We start from the raw sequence: 19,934 nt of genomic DNA, 5'->3' as shown, positions 1-19,934 counted from the left end.
AGTAAACTGTTTATTATTTCAAAAATACCAGGTGACAATTATTTAACTACATGAAAAAAAGCTTAAATTAGTTACAAACTACAGACGCACACACTTTATTCAATATGTAAGCATCACCACAGATATTTGGATTTAGGTTGCGATGTGTTCGATATGCTTACCATCATTGGCGATGATGTGGCGCAGATGAATAGTGAAATTCTGCATGACCCACAGAAGTATCAGAACATCGATGCTGTCGATGACCCTATGAAAGACTGTTTTCAGCTTGGCAATGGTTTTGGTGTTATTGCTGTACACCTTGTCTTTAATATAGCCCTACAAAAAGGAGATGTATGTATTCAGATCCACAGAATATGGCGACCAATTGAGACCAATGCCAGTGGCCTCTGGGTACCCCAGAGCCAGAACACGGTCTCCAAAGTGCTCCTCCAGGACGTCAAACACTCTGTTGCTTCAATGTGGTTGAGCTCCGCCTTGCATGAACCACATCTTGTCAAAATCATGGTCAATTTGTGTAATGGGGATCAAATCATCATCCAAAACCTTCATGTACTGTTCAATAGTCACCATGCCATCAATGAATGTCACACCGTGACTGGGCATTGCACACCATGCAGTCACCTGTTGAGAGTGAGATAATTTTATATGTATCAAGAAATGGGCCGTATATTGTCTTATGAGTTCTGATATATAATTAAGAAAAGTTTACATAGTTCCATGCATAATTCCAAAGAATATGAAGTACAATAATATAAATTATATTTTAGTTAATTACAACCCAGTTGCTTTGAATAAAATACTACAAACAGTATTTTGGTTTGCTCTCAAGTAGAGCTATCATTTTAGATGATCATAATGAATAAACATCATAGCTTTTCAGAAATAGGGAAGAGGTAAATTTTCAAGAGTATGTGGTGCAATATGACTGCACAGTTCATATCGCAAAACTTCAAAGTTGGTTAATTAACAAATGCCTTATTCCCCTTAGTTGCTGATACGTATAAGCTAATATATTAATGTGAAATTTAATCTGAGATAAACTCATTTGTACTAATTTTTAAATGTCTGTTTACTACTGGCACTCAGTATAGACATAACAGTATAAAGTCCAGAAAGTTAAAAATTTCTAGCTAAAATGACCTCTTCAGGGGATTTTGACATGAGGAAGGAATTGCAGATAGGGATGGGAAGGTATCCCATTTCAGAGACAAGATAGAAAACTGTTTTTGGTTGCTTACAGAACCATGGTTGTACCCAGGCATGCACCTCTTCATCCAAAGCAAATCAGTGACCACATATGTCTTATTTCAGAGCTCCAAAAATATGGAAATCATATGGGGAGAGATTGACACTATACGGAGGATGTGTAAGGACTTCACAGTGGAACTTCTACAGCATTCTTGATACAACCTTGGCGACATCACAGACCCCAGTATACTCACTACGACATAGAAATTTATTCTTAAACACTACTCCAAATTTATCCAGTGTTTTAAAGTTCTTCTCTTAGCAAGTTTCCCTAGTTCTCTATACTTCCATCGAGCATTAGAAAATATTTCCTCAAATGATTTTAAGGAACCAGCATGGTGTATATTGCCTGCTGGATCCTGTGTAACCAACTTAGGTAACACTAATTCATCAGCTTTTGTTATTATTTTCTTGACCAAGTGTTTGAGATTTTTAAACACCTTAAGATCTAATTCTTTTGTTTGCATCATTAACATCATTCTCCCATAACTTAGTTTTATGTAAATGTTACATACATGTTGCAGCATCCTTGCTAGTTGCCATCATAACATAACCATAGTCCCCTGCTTCAGATTTCTATGAGTTTATGTAGTCTGCTTTTCCATACTTAGCAAATACATCCTTCAAATCTGTTCATGTCTTAATGGTTATACACTGTATTGATGATCCACAATTTTTAAAAATATATGTTCCACTCATATTCTTTAAATTATCTACTTGCTTTGTTACTACTCTTTGATCGACAGATACCTTATTTTTCAAGTTTCCTTGGCAATTATCTTCAGTATCCTGTCTAGCTTTGTGAATCCTTTTTTTTTCAATAGACTAGTTTCCATTTTTAAAATCTCCTTGTTTGACTATGTTCATATTGCAATGTAAGCTGGGATCTCTTAACTTCCACTCTTGCTTTATGTGTTAGAACAATTAATGACAATGTCTGTTCAATTTATTTGAGAAATTATTATTCTGCACGAACTGTGAATTGTATGGTTAGTTTTTACTGCTCATAGATATTCAACAGCAAATTATTATAGCAGTATGCTGATGTTGCCTGCAACTTATTAATGAGGCTTATCAACATTTACCAGTAGTGAACTGGCCATATAATTGTGTAATATTTGGGGGCTGTGAACAATGAAAGTAAAGAACTGTGAAATGCAACTGTGCAACTGTTGGCTACATCTTTTACAGATTCAGTGTTGACCTGTCCACCTTCCCCCCCTTTTTCAGCCGGTATAACAACACCAAGGACTGAAAATGAAGAAATAAAGCAAGTGAATGTCACAAGCTGTTAATTCTTTGTGAATAGCAACTAATTTTCCAAGAATATCTCTCAATTCACTATGATTAGCATGTAAAGAGCTATCTTTAGAAATAAATGAATCTTTCTTCTCATATAAGTTATCAAATAATAGAATCCATTCTGTCACACAGTTCCAATGTAAATTCTCTGTACATATTCTGCTTAGCACTGATTAAACTCAACTTTGCTCCATTTTTCTAACTTTTTACTGTGCCATAAATATAACCGTATTGAAGCGCAGCTGCTGTGTAGATCAGACATTGATCAGATTGTGTATGCTTCTGATGGACACCCGCAATGTGCACACTACAGCCACAATCAGCAGCAGCCAAACACACTGCTTGATGATCTCTTTCACGTGTGGTTGTCAGCGAAGCTGTCACTCACTGCTGCCTGTGACACACATCAGTGACCTAAATGATGAGATTTAGAGGTTCTCTCCTGGTAGGTGTGTAAAGCCTTGCAGAGTGCATAGTCAGACCTCTGTTTGGATGCCTAGCACTGCACAATACACCTAGACTTAACCACATGCCAAAATGGAGCTCATGAGGAATGAACTGAGTCTCACCCTCAGCATTGCACATACAGGATAGAAGTTGTTGCGCTACTGCTGATCCTACTGCTTGCCCACTACAGCTCAAAATTCTCGCAAAAATCAGTCATCTGCCCCTACTATCCTGATAGGAAAGTCCTATGAGGAAGTGTTCAGGAATGTACTTAAACTGTCTGCTGTGTGTTTACACACTCCTAAACCTAAGGGCTCATGGAATTATCTAACTCTTTGGCTCTGGTGAGGCTACCCACAGCGAGGGCCTAATATTTATATGGATTATTAAATTGAAATTGTCATTAACTGGGTTCAATATTTGCATCTGACTGCATGCTAAAATAACTTCTTCCTTATGCAAATCTGAAATTCAGCTTCTCTTGATATTATACCTTTTTCCACATTAAATGAAACTATTATACATATTGAACTTCAAATCAGTAATCATACAATAATACTTCACTTGGACCTCTTCAAAATAACAATAAGAATGAATGGAACTGCAACATATTTTAAATATATTTTGAAGTTTCCCTAATACTTGTATTGTGCCATATATTCCCCTGTGTATCCTTAAATAATTCAGTCATTTAAAATAGTTTGGTGGTCTACAAGATGGCCACAGTATTGTTGCCTAGCTGTTACTGCACAAACAATCCTAGACAAATAGTACATTCCCCAGTATTTCCAAGTAGTGTGTGGCATTGCAATAATTATATTCTAAAACATATTACAAGACACATAACACAAGATTTATCACCCACTTATGACTTCACCTGGTCCATCACCAATGCTTCTCATTACATTCTCCTAACTTTATTATTTATTAGAGGAGTAAAAATGGCTTACAAATGTATATTATAAGTGAATGGTTACACCACTGTGCACAATGTATTGGTATCTGATTTTGCTTGGTACATAGAGCACGTGTCTCAGATATTGACTGCTTTTCTCATTCATCACTTGATTATAGATGGATTTTTATGTGATCAGGCTGCTTTACCCTGATTTAACTTTTAATAAAAATCTCATTTTGTTTCAGAACCTTATAAAGAGAAATTATCATATATCGAAACATGCTGACAACCAAATTCAATTAAACATGAAACATAAGTTTATCACTGTGAAGGAAAACTGCAGTCTCACTTTTTTATCATTCTATAAATAAATGTGCGTTAAGAAGCAATGTTTCAGTGCTCGCTACAAATTCCATGTATTTATAACAACATACAAAGATGTCAAAGCTTTCTGGTTAACTTGTAACACATGGCTCACTTATTTTAAGTCAGTTCTAAGATTATATATTTTTCTGAAGATCTGATGCAGATTGATATGAAATGAACATTAATAAATAAGATTACACAAAAAAGTCTGTATTGTAAAGAAAATATGTGTCTCCACAGTTCTTCTGGCATTTGGTGTGAAGGAGTCATCGATCATTACCAGCATAATGTCTATAACTAATCTTGGTGTTTTAACTTTTGCAATTGTTGCTGGTGCCTTGAAAGGTATGTAACACTGCTGCTTGTATTTGTAATAGCATGAGACTGCTGTCTATAGAAATTCATATTTCCTGAAATTATATATATTTTTTTAAATTTATGTACTGCACACAGCAAAAGTGATGTTCAGTTTTAAGCCAAATTCACATACTAAGAGATACATTCACATTTTCTTCAGTGATAAAAAGGAATATTCTGAGCACAGTTGTTCTCTTTTTCAATTTTAACTCACAAACTGTACTCCTTTTAAAACAGTTTTCAGAATGACAGTTTAGTGTGTTTTGTGGTAGGTCAGCCACCAGCCAATCATAGTTCTTTCTTGATTGCTGCACACTTGCTGTGTTGCATGTTTCTTAAGTACACGCAAAGACTTGTCTAGCAAGGCTGGCTGCTTGCTAACAAAACTGACCCCTGCCACTACAATTAAAAAGTTATTTTAATTGGAGTATATTAGTCATCTACAATGTTATTGCACCTGGGAGTGAGGGTGAACCGGTTGGATCATCTGTTTACCTGTGCACCTGAAGCTGATTAGAATGTGCTCTGCTGTTTTAATGACCAGACAACTTGCTCATAAAGCAATTAGGATGCCCACAGTGTTTACGACAGTCGAAAAAATGGATATGGTTTTTGTTTATTGTATTACCATTTGTTTTTGTTACCACTGCACCAAAGTCAAGTGTTGCAGACAATAATCGTAGCTGAATAATAAATGCTAGTAGAATCTCCCAGAAAGTGGTTTTCCATGACTGCTACATTTTTAAGATTCTAAGGCTGTTTGTTACTGTACCACATCACACAACTTTTCTGCCTATAAAATTGCTGAGAACTGAAATACATGTCATTGTGAGATGTTGCTTGTCTTCAGTTTTCTCATCAGCCTTTCTGCCAATTCCTTGGACACTTTTATTAATTGAACATTTCAGTTTTTGTAATAAACATGTTTACGTCCTGAGACTAACAGATCATATATCAGTTGATAGATCAGATACAGCTTATCACATCTGATACTTCCATTGACTATGTATGGTTCACCAGTCAGACATACCAAAGTAAATAGAAATGGCAAGATGCATGGGGAGGAATACAGTGAAGCTCTAAATAATATGGTATGGGAGAAAAGTCATGATAAACTGAGCCATATATTGGGTGAGGATTATGGCAACAGGTTAATGTGCAAAGTGTGTGCAAATTGTTTAGTAGTGCCAACCTGATTTTGGAGCTTGATTTGAAGAATTGTCATATTTTTCAAAGCAATTATTTAATAGATTGTAGTCTAGGGTGGTATGTGTGATAATGGAGATACTTCTACTTCATTCGTTAGAGTGTCATTATGAATGGGTTGAACCAATTTATTTATTTATTTGCTGGCCTTATAACAATAAGTTTTTGGGCATTGTCATAGCTGCAGTTCACATATACGGTACACTGTGATACAAGTTTGTGTTAACTGTTGTTCTCTTATCACTGAAATATAAACACACGCATTGATATAAATAGCAGAGATCAGAAATTATCAGTTTTCTGTTTAAAAAAACATGCAGCTACATACACTAACAGTTTACAAGGAGATACAGCAATTTGAAACCTGTTATTGAAGAGCAGCATTTCCCTAATAATAATTACTGTACTTAAGCTCATTCTTTCAGGCATTTAAATTAACTATCTTAAAATCAGGTGGTAGTCTCTTTAAAAAACTGTCCCTATTGGTTGTGGACTACAGTCTGCAGCCTTTTTATTACGTGTAAATCTGTGAAAGTTTTCCCTTCCCTGTATGTTGTGATTATGTATCTACTGTCCATTACAATATGTTCTGGATATGGTTTCACAAACATGACTGCCATGCATGATGTACACCAAGTAGCTAGTTAGTATTTTATATTTTCTGAAAATTTCTTTTCAAGGCCCTGTCTTTTTTACATTATCTTTTGCAGTCTAAAGAGCCTGTGTGTATATAAAGCTGGAAACTCACCCCAGATCTCAATATAATATTGGAGATAGGATTTGTCAATCAGAAATATATTTTTCTTAAGGAATCATGATCTAGGAAGGCTGGAATATATTTTGGTGATTACATATTTGTACTGATTTTCTTACACATATGTTCTATAAACTCTTTCCTCAGCTGGTGTTCATCCACAAGTATACCCAAAAATTTGTGTTTATTTGTATAGCTAAGTGCCAATGGAGCTGGTAATGGAGTTAAATTTATGTTTAGATTATAGCTAAGCAGGAACAGGATTATCACTGTCTACTTTTAGATTACAAATAGATTATTTGATGAGATGACAGAATACTGCAATTGAGTTCACTACTGTTGCCAGCAGTTTGTATATCTCTGCCCCAGCTGACAAGGAATGCATCATCAGAATAGCTTAAGATGTTGCAATGTTGCATTTTAATTATTCCATTAACATGCACAAGGAACAGAAAAGGTCTTAATGTACTTCTTTGAGGCACACCAGATTGAAATATCCTGTAGCTTGATTTAGATATTAGTAATTGTTCATTCCTATAATATGTTAACTTAAAACTGGTTTTCTGGCTTTTAAGTAGGAGATAAGTAGTTTTTTAAGTCTACTCCTCTAATCCCATATTCTAATTTATTCATTAATTCATGATTCTCAATATCAAAAGGTTTACTCATATCCAAGAAAGTGCCTGTTAACCATTTCTCCTCTATCTAGTTTGTTTAATGTGTCATATACATAGAAAATTTGCTACTGCTGTTACAATAGATCTTCCTTTTCTCAAACAGTACGGTAGATTGTTGAATATATTATGCCTGCTGAAATATGTCTTGACTTGATTTAATGTTACTTTCTCTACTAATTTGCAAAGTTCTGAATTTAGCAATATTGATCTGCAGTTTTTACACAGTCTGTATTCCAGTCTTACATGATGGGAGAACTTCAGGTATTTTCAAGAAATCACAGAATTCTCATTGGCAGAGGAAGGTATTTAATCAGTGTGTCAGTAGCTTGATTAATTCTCTTCTGGATTCCTACAGCAACTTAGGTCAAATGTCAACCCAGCTGCAAGACATTTTAGCTTGAAGTTTTGAGATGACTGCTAGGAAGTTTGTCTCTGTTATACTATGGATGAAAAAAGATAGACACTGTTTATTACATTAAACATGAAATGCAAAATTGGGTGCCAAGTCATATCTATCATTTTTTCCAACTGCTCTGAATTTTTGTATGATTTTTTCACTCACTTCTTTTGAGTCATTTATTATTTCATAATTTCCTTTTAGCAACACACTGTTGAATTTACAATATTACTGTTTCCTACATTGATTATGCATTATTTCCCAGGCTGTTTAACTAAGACTAACAGATCTGTTTGCTCGCAAGGACTGTAGGTTACTTTCAAGGTCCTAAGCACCACAAGAACAGGTGACACATTGACAAACCTATTTCCATGAGGGTAAAGGTTGTAAGACAGGCAATGAATTTTTCAGGAGGACTGTAAACAGTTAAATTGAACATACTGCTGCTTTTTAAAACTGAATTAAAGGTTTTATGTGTCAGGGATATACACTGATAAGCCAAACATTATGACCACTGACCTACTATTGATATAAACTCATCCAGGCGACAGCAACGTCACCTGGTGAGGAATGACTACTAGTGAGGAATGACTGCTACTCAGACACATGCATGGTACACGTAGTATCAGTGAGTGTGCTGTTCGCCTACAGAATTGGGAAGGTGAACGATCTATCTGAGTTTGACTGAGGGAAGATTATGATGGCCTGGAGGCTTGGCATGAGCATTTCATGAACTGCATGGCTTGTCAGGTGTTTGAAGAATGTTGTGGTGAGTGTCTTCAACACGTGGCAAAACCGAAGTGTAACCATGTACAGTCATCTTGGGGTTGGGCGGCCACCGCTCATAACAGATGGACGTTGGAGGCTGGGCAGATGGTAAAACAGGACAGGTGATGAACTGTGGTGGAACTTCCTTCAGACTTTAATTCTAGGAAGGGTAAAAGTGTGCCTGAACACACAATACACCAAACACTCCTAAAGATGGAACACCACAGCTGACAACCCATACATGTGCCAATATTAACACCAAAACATCACAAGTATGATTGAAATAGGCACTGGACCATCAGCACTGGATGTTGGCACAGTGGCAGAGTGTTGAATGGTCTGATGAATCCTAGTACCTTCTTCATCATGCTGATGGGGGGCTGTCAATCCATTGTTTTCCAGGGGAACTGCTCCTTAACAACGGTCTGTGGCATGGAGACAAGCTGGTGGTGGCTATGTTATGCTCTGGGAAACATTCATGTGGGCATCATGAGTCAAGTGGAGCTCATGCAAGGCACCATGACAGCCAAGGAGTATTGTACACTGGTTGCAAACCATTTACACCCATTGCAGGCCACATACATCCCTTCATGACAATCATGTTTCCCGACAGCAGTGGCATTTTTCAACAATACAATGTGCCATGTCACAAAGCCTAGTGTGTGATGGAGTGGTTCAAGGAACACAGTGGTGAGTTCCAATTGATGTGCTGGGGCCCCAGTTCACTAGACCTGAACCCAATCGAATACATCTGGGATGTGATTGAATGCGGTGTCAGAGCTCATAGCCTCCTCCCTGGAATTAAAGGCAATTAGGAGACTTGGTTGTACAGATGTGACTCCAACTCCCTCCAGCGACGTATCGAGGCCTCACTTCTTCCATGCCATGATGTGTTGCCACTGTTATCTGTGCCAAAGGTGGACATACCGGCTGTTAGGTAGGTAGTCATAATTTTCTGGCTGATCAGTGTATGTATGAACATTGAACAAAAAAAGGCATAGAATTAAGGGGAGGACAATATGAATCTAATGATAGTGAAGGGATTGAGCTGTTCCAGAATTTGATCGCTCAAGTTGATGATTCTGGTTGATTTAGAGATCACCAGTTTGTGAGTCCATGATAAATCTTCATGAGTGACAAGGAGGTGCACATACACGATCTTCAGTGATGATCAGTTTGTAATTACGTCCTTAAAAGAAATTAGGCCTGCTTTATTATGCAGATTTTTTTTTTGTGTCCTTCCTTTTGCCATACCTATAATCACTGTCAATGATACCTTTACTTTCCTGTGTGTGACTAACTTAGAAATGGCATGTCTAGAAATCTGTTACATCTTAATTTTTATTCACCACTATGAGAATATTTTACAAATATAAAGTGATAAATATTTTCTCATACTTAAAAATATCAACAAATATGCTCTTAATGTTATAGTGTAATCCACTAAAAAATTTCATTCTCTTTAAAGCTGACGTAGGTAACTGGCAGATAGAAAAGAATGACATACCTGATCAATATAATGGTGGTGAAGGTGGATTTGTGCCATTTGGAATTGCTGGAATTATCAAAGGAGCAGCAACTTGTTTTTATGCTTTTGTTGGCTTTGATGCTGTAGCCACAACAGGTCAGTAAAAGCTGTGCTAAAGGTTTTGCAAACAAAATTCAGTTATATGTTTCATTAACATCTCCTTCTTTCAGGAGAGGAAGCTATAAATCCGCAGCGAAACATTCCTTTGTCTATTATATTCTCACTGTTAATTGTATTTTGTTGCTACTTCGGAGTTTCAACAGTGCTTACCCTCATGCTTCCCTACTATCTACAGGTATAACTAGTTGAGTATTGTTACATTTTTAAGCACATATGATTGATACTTGTCATCAAGCTTTACTCAATTTAATGTGACTGTAAGGGAAACATTAAATATATAAAGGTGTTTAATGTTTTACCGATATGACTAATAAAACATAACTCTACTACAGTCTTTAGTAAGTATTCTGCATTTAATAAAATATTTTCTGTTTTAGGATATGAGTGCCCCACTATCGTATGCATTTCAAAAGGTTGGTTGGAACTGGGCAGGATGGATCATAAGTGCAGGTGCAATATTTGGTCTTGGAGCAAGGTATGAAAAAAATAACTTCATTGCATTTTTTTCACCTTTGCAGTTATTAAAATTAGATTATTTCAGTTTTAAATGAAAAAGTTACCACTTTTTCAAACCTTGTTACAGCTCATACATTTCCATAAAGATTTTATGATATAGTAAAATACAAAATGTCACTGATTTCATTACTTGGTGATAAAGCAGTTGTTATTTGCACAAGAACATACTGTAGAGGCCTGTTTTCAGAACTAGGGTTATTAATTACTGATTCCCAGTACATTTATTCCTTAATGAAACTTGTCCTTAAACATCATCTCTTTTTTCAAACAAACAGCTCACTTCATGGAATCAGCACTAGGAATAAGAATAATCTTTGGAAACATTTAAAGTCACTTAGGTCCTGAAAGGGATCCTTTATTCAGAAACACACATTTTCAATAGCTTGCCAGCGTCACAAAAAGCTTAACGACTAATAAAGTTCAGTACAAGAGGAGCCTAAAGGGTTTGTTGGTGGCCAACTTCTGAACAGTTTGTGTTAGAACATTCAAACTGTGTGGTTGGTCGTGGGGCATGATGGGAATTAGAATGTGCATGCATTTGTGTTTGTCCACCCAAGATCATCCTGCAGACATTTATTTAAGGATCTAGGGATATTCACAGTAGCTTCTCAGTATATATACTCTCATGAAATTTGTTATTAACAACCAAACCCAATTCGAAAGTAATAGCAGTGTGCATAACTACAATACTAGGAGAAAGGATGATCTTCACTATTCAAGATTAAATCTAACTTTGGCACAGAAAGGGGTGAATTATACTGGCACTTAAGTCTTTGGTCACTTACCAAATAGTATCAAAAGTCTGACAGATAACCAACAAGTATTTAAGAAGAAATTAAAAGAATTTCTGAATGACAACTCCTTCTACTCCATAGAGTAATTTTTAGATATAAATTAAGAAAAAAAAAGAAAAAAAAAATATTAAAAAAATAAAAAAATAAAAATAAAAAATAAAGAAAAACAAAAAAACACAAAAAAATAAAGTTGTTATATTAACTTAAGTATGTTGTTAAATTAACCTAATTATGTCATGTATTGGAAAATTCGACTCGTTCCACATCATTACGAAATATCGTATTCATGATCCATGGAACTAGTATTAATCTAATCTAATCTAATTTAATCTGGTTTGGTTTAACAACGAAGCCCACTTTAATTTGGATGGATTCATCAATAAGCAAAACTGGTGCATTTGGGGGACTGAGAATCCACATTTCATGATCAAGAAGTCTCTTCACCCTCAACGGGTGACACTGTTGTGTGCAATGTCCAGTCACAGAATAATTGGAGCAATATTCCTTGATTGCACAGTGACTACCAAATGATACATGAAAAGTTTTGGAAGATTATTTCATCCCCATTACACAAAGTGACCATGATTTCGACAAGGTGTGAGTCATTCAAGGTGGAGCTCAACCACATTGAAGCAGGAGATTTTTGATGTCTTGGAGGAGCACTTTGGGGACCGCATTCTGGGTCTAGGGTACCCAGAGGTAACTGGCATGGGCCTTGATTGGCCACTAAATTCTGTGGTTCTGAACACATGTAACTCCTTTTTGTGGGGCTGTATTAAAGAGTAGGTGTACAACAATAACACAAAACCATTGCTGAGCTAAAAACAGCCATTCAGGAGGTCATTGACAGCATCAGTTTTCAGATTCTTCAGCAGGTCATCAGGAATTTCACTATTTGTCTGTGCCATATCATCACCAATGATGGCAGGCATAACCTAAATCTGAATATCTGTAGTGATGTTTACATGATGAGTAAACTGTGTGCATACCATAGTTAATATGGTTCAATAATTGTCAACCATTGCATCCAGCTGGTTTGTAAATGTTACTAATAGTATCAAATAATGTGAGTATTAGCACAATCTGACTTTGTGTGGTGTTAATTTTTAAATAACCACCAACAATCGCTTCAAGAAAAAAAAACTGGATTTAATAATGAAAGAAACAGCAATAACTATGTACAGGTTCAGTAGGAGATGTTAACTGAAAATGCTCTGAATTACTGTTGTCATGAGGAGGTAATTATGGTAATGAAAGAGAGAGAGTGAGACAGGAAGAATCTTGAAGACAGGGGAACTCTTAAAAGAAGTTTTGGCCACTGGAATAAAGAAAGGAATAATGAAGTTTCATATTGCATTGACAGTGGGAACTCAGAAACCGAGCAAAAGCTGAAAAAGAGAAAAATGGGAAGAATTAGTGTAACCTCTCCCCCCCCCCCCCCCACCCACCACCACCACCACTACCACCACCACCACTACCACTACCATTACCACCACCACCACCACCAAAGTAACCATCACCTCACTTTCTTATTGGAACTGGAGATACCATCCGAACCAACAAAATTTAAATAATCCCAAGTATGTGTGCTACAATGCATATCTGCTTTTTCAGAGTTCATGCACTTTACTTCATTTGAGACTAGAGAAGCTTGTAAACAGACAAATTATTTAATTGTTTTTTCCCTACTAAAATTTATGGATGACATTTGTGGTTTGCTTAGAGTGATACTTGGATGACCACTTTAAAAAGATTTCAATTCCTAAAAACTGTAAACAAGACAGAATAAAATTCTTACTGCATTTTAAGAGAATGATTTTGATGGTTGGTCACCTCTGTTTCAGCTTCCTTGGGGCAATGTTCCCACTTCCAAGGATAATCTATGCTATGTCATCAGATCGTTTGCTTTTTCCATTTTTGGGAAAGGTGCATCATAGATTTAAAACTCCTTTCATTGGAACAATTTGTGCTGGCACTATCACAGGTATGAAAACTGAAATTTTTACTCTGATTCAACTTTTTTCTTGTTGACTGTATCATATTTACAAGTAGATTCAGTGCCTGACAAAACAAGAGGAGCAGCCAGAAAACTTCATCAGATGTCAATGTAACTTTGTGCACACTCACACCATAGGTGTATATGAAAGTGATTAGAACAGCAGTCTTCTGTGTTGGGTGGAAAAGTCACCAGGTGCATTAGAGTTGTTTGTGTTTAGTGTCATTATCACACCTGGTATGGTGTATGAGGACTGTGAACAGTGTCAGATTGGAATGATCAACATGAAGAACACAGAAATGCTGTGTTATCATCAGAGTCAGCATTATCAGGACATGACAGCTTGAAAGGGGAATCAGTGGGGCCGACATTTATTTAGCTAGCTGGTTGAATTGTGTGATATCTGTTTTTGGGGCATGTAAATGTGACAGTGACCCAATACTGGACTGCTTGAGAATGTGAGGACAGGCATACTTGTCATTAAGATTCCAGTTGACCACATTTGTGCACCAACCGTCTTGTAACCCCTTCACCTCTGCACTTGTCATCCAAGAACAAGAAATGGATTTCCTGCAATATACTGTGTCATCCTGCACCTTTGGTCAGAGACTAGGGAACTACCATTCCATGCACATGCTGCTGTTAACACAACACAAATGACTGCATGTGGGAAGCATGGACTGCTGAAAAATGGCATTGCATTGTTTTTAGTGATGTTTTGTGGTTATGTACTACCCCAGATGACCACCTTTGGTGAGTATGGTGGTGACCTGGGGAGAGGTCCAATTCTTTCAATCTTTTGCAGAGACACAGTGATGGTATTCCTGGCATTGTGACGTGAAAAAATACTGGTTATGGCTTAAGGTAAGATCATGGCTGGTTGTGATTGAGCGAACTCTAAGAGCAAAACAGAACATCACGGACATCCTCCATCCACACAAGTTACCTCACATCTGACAGTACTGTGGTGGCATTTTTCAACAGGACAGTGCTTGTCCACACATTGTACATGTCTCTATGAAGTCTGTGTGATGTTGAGGAACTTACATGGCCAGCAAGATCCCCAGTTCTGTACATGATAGAACATTTGTGGGACCAGTTTGGACATCATCTCTGTGCTAGTGCCAGTATCCAGGACATCAGTGACAAGTTACAACAGTTGTGGCTTAACTAGCCTCAGGAGGGGATACAATGGCTTTCTTATCTTTCTCAACAGAATCAGAGCATGCACTGAGAGTAGAAGAGGTGCCACATCATACTGATAAGAGGGTTCATACTGCCAAGTTCTTTGTTAATTTGACTCGATTTTATAAACACTGCAATAACATCTCATACCCTCTCGACCCATGGAGTTGTTTCCTCCTCCCCTTCTGGGTGCTTCACTTTATTTTTGTCAAGCAGCATAGTTGTAGTTCACTATGCAAGTTGAACATTTGAGCCCTTTGAAAATAACTTCAGTAACTAAACAACCACTTCCAGTAGTCTGATTTGGCTGGTTGCAAAAACCTATATGGTACATTTAAAAACCAAACATTCAAAATGTGTGGAAATTAAAATAGAACATAGCAATCAACCTATGAAAGAAATTGACATGATCAAACTCTGGGGACTAAATGTGGACAAGAACTTAAGCTGGAATCATATATTGAGTTCCTATCAAATAAACTAAGCAGTTTTGCATTTGCAATGCAAATACTAACAAATTCCACTGACTTGAGTACACGAAAAATTGCTTATCATAGTTATTTTGAATCTGTCATTAGATATGGAATAATTTTCTGGGGAAATTCAAGTAGTGTGTCTCAAATACTGAAACTGCAAAAGAAAGTTGTCCAATACATACATACCGCACAGCAAACAGAGACTTGTCACCCATTATTTCAGAAACTACAAAACCTAACTGTTCCCTCTATACACTTTTATGAAATTAGTTTTCCTACACAGCAGCAAAAATTATTTGAGGAGAATCATTTTAACCATACATTTAATACAAGAAATAAACATAATTTTATGCTAGCCAACACAAGTTGAAATTATATGCACAGACACCACAGTATATGGCAATGACAATATAAAACGTGTTAATGGGCACACACATACTTAATATGAAGCCAGAAATTTTAAAAACGAGGCTACAGCAGGTTCTGTGGCAGAAATGTTACTATTCAATAAAAGAATTTATACAGTATGAAATGATAATTTGAGCAAAGAGTAATTAAATATTAGATTTTATTGTATAATAGAGGGAAACATTCCACATGGGAAAAATATATCTATGTGTGTATGTGTGTGCGAGTGTATACCTGTCCTTTTTTCCCCCTAAGGTAAGTCTTTCCGCTCCCGGGATTGGAATGACTCCTTACCCTCTCCCTTAAAACCCACATCCTTTCGTCTTTCCCTCTCCTTCCCTCTTTCCTGATGAAGCAACCGTGGGTTGCGAAAGCTTGAATTTTGTGTGTGTGTTTGTGTTGGTTTGTGTCTCTATTAACATACCAACACTTTCGTTTGGTAAGTTACATCATCTTTGTATTTAGATAGATTTTATTGCATGGTATATGTAACAAATTTGTATTATTATTATGGCGCTGTTCGTTAATATCAGCTGTTCTTTGTTTATGGTGAAGTTTTACCACAGTTTGATGTGTCTCCTGTACCTGAGTCAAATGATTTAGATTATGTATGTTGTGAGACAAATAAACCACAATTCACAATGTAGAATATAACTTTTAATTAGGAAAAGTTAAGCCATCACTTTGATTTTATTAGATTAAAAGTATTATAGAAGAGAGATTATTAACAAAATATGCTAAGTTTTATACACTGTCTAGTCATGTGTCAAAAGCCTGAATAGCCACCTTTTACAGTGTGGCCCACTGTGAAACAGGCAAGAAGAGACTAAATGAGGTCCTGGAAGGTACTGACATGGATGTATAGCCATGATGACTCCAGTGGCACTTCCAGCTGCATTAGGCTCTTTGGTTGATGATCTGTGGTCAAACAGCCCATTCGATGCAATCCCACAGATCATTGACTGCGTATAAATCTGGGGAATTTGTGGTCAGGGGAGGATGCTAAACTCTTCCTGACACTCTTCAAGCCACACATGTACATTAAAAGTCGTGTGACATGTTGCAGTCCCCTGCTGGTAGATAATGTCATGCTGAGGAAAAAGTGAACAATGCGTAAAGGTGGACATGGTTTACAAGGACAGATGCGTACTTGTGTTCATTCATTGTGCCTTCCAGGATGATGAGATCACCCAGGGAATGCTTCTGGCCTGGACCCTTCCAACAATTGTTGCAAAGTGTTTGTTTTCAAACATTTCATGCTTTTCACACCAACGGCCATATGTCAAATGGAGCATAAAATGTGAGTCATCTGAAAAGGCCACCTGTCACCACCCAGTGGATGTCCAGGTGTGGTACTGGTGAGCAAATTCCAGCCTATGATGCTGATGAATAGCAGTCAGCATGGGTACATGAACCAGGCACCTACTGCAGAGGCCCGTATGCAGCAACGTTCACTGAACTGTTGTTGAGGAGACATTGTTGGTAGCCCCTTGATTCATCTGTATGGTGAGTTGTTCAACAGCTGCACATCTGTTCACTCATACACATCTCCACATCCATTGTTCACAGCTGTTATCTGTGGTCCTTGGTTCACAGCAGATGTCTTGGCACTGGTTTTGGATAATGTCATTTTGCTGTGCATGCTATACTTAACCATGTCAACACACACTATGGTGGGTGAAGACACACTGAGGCCCAAGGCTGCAGGTGATGGGAGGATGGTGGAGGGTACAGACAGGATGACAACAGTGAGGCACACTGTTTCAAATGGTAGCATACTCGAGGAACAATGTCATGATCAACCTTGCCACTCAGCTGTTCTGAAGGCCACAGTGATGACACACTAATAGGGCCTGGTTACAACTGACTGACATTGTGAGTCAGAGTCTCATACCAACATCCACCCAAACTGCTGACCTTAGTGACCCACCATAAAACCTGGCAGCCATCCCAGCCACCACATGAAGGATTGGGCCTAAAGAGCAAATCCATTAGGAAAACAAAGCAGGCAACAGTGCCCTGTGGCATGCAACTCAGAGTGCTACAAGTCCAGGAAATTCCATGGCTGGCGCCAATGCAAATGTTCTGCTAGAGAGCACCTGTTGACCAACATCACCTGGTATGTAGCCATAAAACTCAACAATGTGACTTATTCATCTGGGGCTTGAATGTACACATGAAGTGCTCCACCTGTGAGTTAGAAGCTGGGTGAGATAGGGTAGTAGTCAGATGCTGAATACCATTGCAAATGCAAAAGTCTTAAAATACCTGCAACACAAATTGCTTACTATTATCAGATATGAAGGTCTTAGGACATCCTTCCATGGCAAAAATAAGGGACACCATATGAACAGTGGCAGTCAATGATGTGGATGATAGGTTGGCTACGTACAGGAAACTACTGCCAGAAAGAATGCCTCATCTTGCCAATCTGCAATGTTTGACCACATGTGCAAGAAAGCACAGCAGACAGAGGAGACTCACACTGTGACAAATCTAAGTGGCACACAGTTAAATCATAAGGGTCTCAACTTTGCAATGATCCCTAGAAATGTGCCCATTTCAGGTTTCATAAGTGCATTAGAGCAAGTTGCAGCTTCACTTCCACCTAATGTGGCAGAGGAAATCTGCCGAGATGCTTGCAAGGTGGTCACCGATGCCAGGCCTCCTAAATTGAATATCACAGCTGAGGAGAGGCTTGCACTCAAAGAGTCCCCAGGAAGACAACAGTATTGTAGTACTGCCAGCAGACTACAGTCATTTTGCAATGGGTGGATTATGGTGAGAAAGTATGCCTACTTCTGAGGGACCCTGCATACAGAACTTTGGAGTGTGACCTCACTGACAAGGTGGACAAGAAGACCAGGCTCTCCTGAAGGAAACAGGGATGCCTGATAAGATCATCAGACAACTACAGGCAAAAGCACCAGTGCCACATAGACTATTTGGTCTACCTAAAATACACAAGGAGGGCATTCCCCTATGCCCAAGTGTCAGTAATATTGGGGCACCTTACATATGCAGCAGCCAGATACTTGAAAAATCTGCTGCCACCATATGCAGGGAAATGGGTTCACCAAGACGACTTCCTGCAATGCCTCAAGTAACTACACATCACAGACTCAGATATCCTGGTTAGTTTTGATGATGTATCACTGTTCACTAGGATCCCATTGAAAGATTCACTAGAACTGATTGTGGAGAAATTTCAACGATGCTCTTTTGGATCTGTTTGGGCATACACTGACATCCATGTATTTCCTGTATGGGAACTAATATTATGAGCAAACTGAAAGTGTAGCTATGGTCAGCCACTGTCTCCTGTGGTTGGCAACATGTTTATGGAGAGATTTGAAGAGAGGGCATTAGAAACAGCCAGATACAAACCCATATGCATCTTCAGGTATGTGGATGACACCTTCATGATCTGGCCTCATGAAACGGACAGGCTCAATGAGTTCCTTGAACATCTTAACTCGTGCCACCCAAATATCAAGGCCACCACAGAACTGGAGAAGAATGGCCAGCTGTCATTTCTGGATGTACTAGTAAAAACAAAAAGGAAAGCAGATGGATCAATTGGCCACAATGTGTATCGAAAACCCACACACACCGATTTATATCTGCAAGCCAGCAGCTATCACCATCCTGTGCAGAAGAACGGGGCTCCTAAGACATTGTTCCACAGAGCCCATGCCCTATCAGACCAAAAGAGTCTACCAACAGAAATATGGCATCTTAAAACTGTGTTCTTCAAAAATGGATACATGACCAAACAAATTGAGAAGGCACTCCAACCAGCCACAACAGCACAGGTTCCTGAAGCAGAGCAAGATGAAGCAAAGAAGGTGGTGTATCTGCCCTATGCTGATTCTGTTTCTACCAGAATCAGTAGGATACTCTGTAAACACAATATCAAGTGTGTTTCCTATTTATCCAGCAAGATTTGGGGACTGGTGGGGAGAGTTAAAGACAAACTGTGGTTACGGAAACCGGGGATTTATAATATACCTTATCAATGTGGCATGTCCTACATTGGACAGACGACAAGAACAGTGGATATCAGGTGCAAAGAAAATCAGACACACACCCAATTAAGACAGGTGATGAAGTCAGACATTGCTGAACACTAGAACTAGATCATGCCATGAATTATGAGGAAGCCAAGATTCTATCATAGACACCCAGATTTTGGGACAGTGTTATAAGGGAATCGGTTGAGATAAAAGTGACACAATCTCATGAACTGTGACATGGGCTACCAGCTAAGTAGAGCCTGGGATCCTGCTCTGGAATTGTTAAAGGAGTAATGGGGATGGCAGCAGCACTCCACAAATAGAACAACAGAAGACATGGATATGGAAAATGATCACCAGACAGAGTTGCAGGTGCAGCAGACCAAAGATGGAACATCCAGGAGGAGGTCCAACAGGTGAAGACCACAGATAGAACATCCAGAACCAGAGCAGATGGAAAACGATGGGTGCA

At 38.1% G+C, this 19,934-nt stretch overlaps 1 protein-coding gene across 2 annotated transcripts in view; it reads left to right on the top strand.

Moving 5' to 3' along the window:
* LOC124605820 (high affinity cationic amino acid transporter 1-like) overlaps window positions 1-19,934 on the top strand; it is a 180,389-nt gene that overhangs the window by 90,302 nt on the left and 70,153 nt on the right. Inside the window, exons 5-9 of one of the 2 annotated variants that reach the window (XM_047137736.1) lie at window positions 4,505-4,609; window positions 9,892-10,047; window positions 10,122-10,246; window positions 10,449-10,546; window positions 13,226-13,365. In XM_047137736.1, the coding sequence (XP_046993692.1) occupies window positions 4,505-4,609; window positions 9,892-10,047; window positions 10,122-10,246; window positions 10,449-10,546; window positions 13,226-13,365 (624 nt within the window). The remainder of the gene's footprint in view (window positions 1-4,504; window positions 4,610-9,891; window positions 10,048-10,121; window positions 10,247-10,448; window positions 10,547-13,225; window positions 13,366-19,934) is intronic. The other variant, XM_047137738.1, reaches the window with a different exon arrangement.

This window comes from Schistocerca americana, chromosome 3 (assembly GCF_021461395.2).
Source record: "Schistocerca americana isolate TAMUIC-IGC-003095 chromosome 3, iqSchAmer2.1, whole genome shotgun sequence".
NCBI classification, from domain to species: Eukaryota; Metazoa; Arthropoda; class Insecta; order Orthoptera; family Acrididae; genus Schistocerca; species Schistocerca americana.
This window is presented reverse-complemented; position numbering and strand designations above follow the sequence as displayed.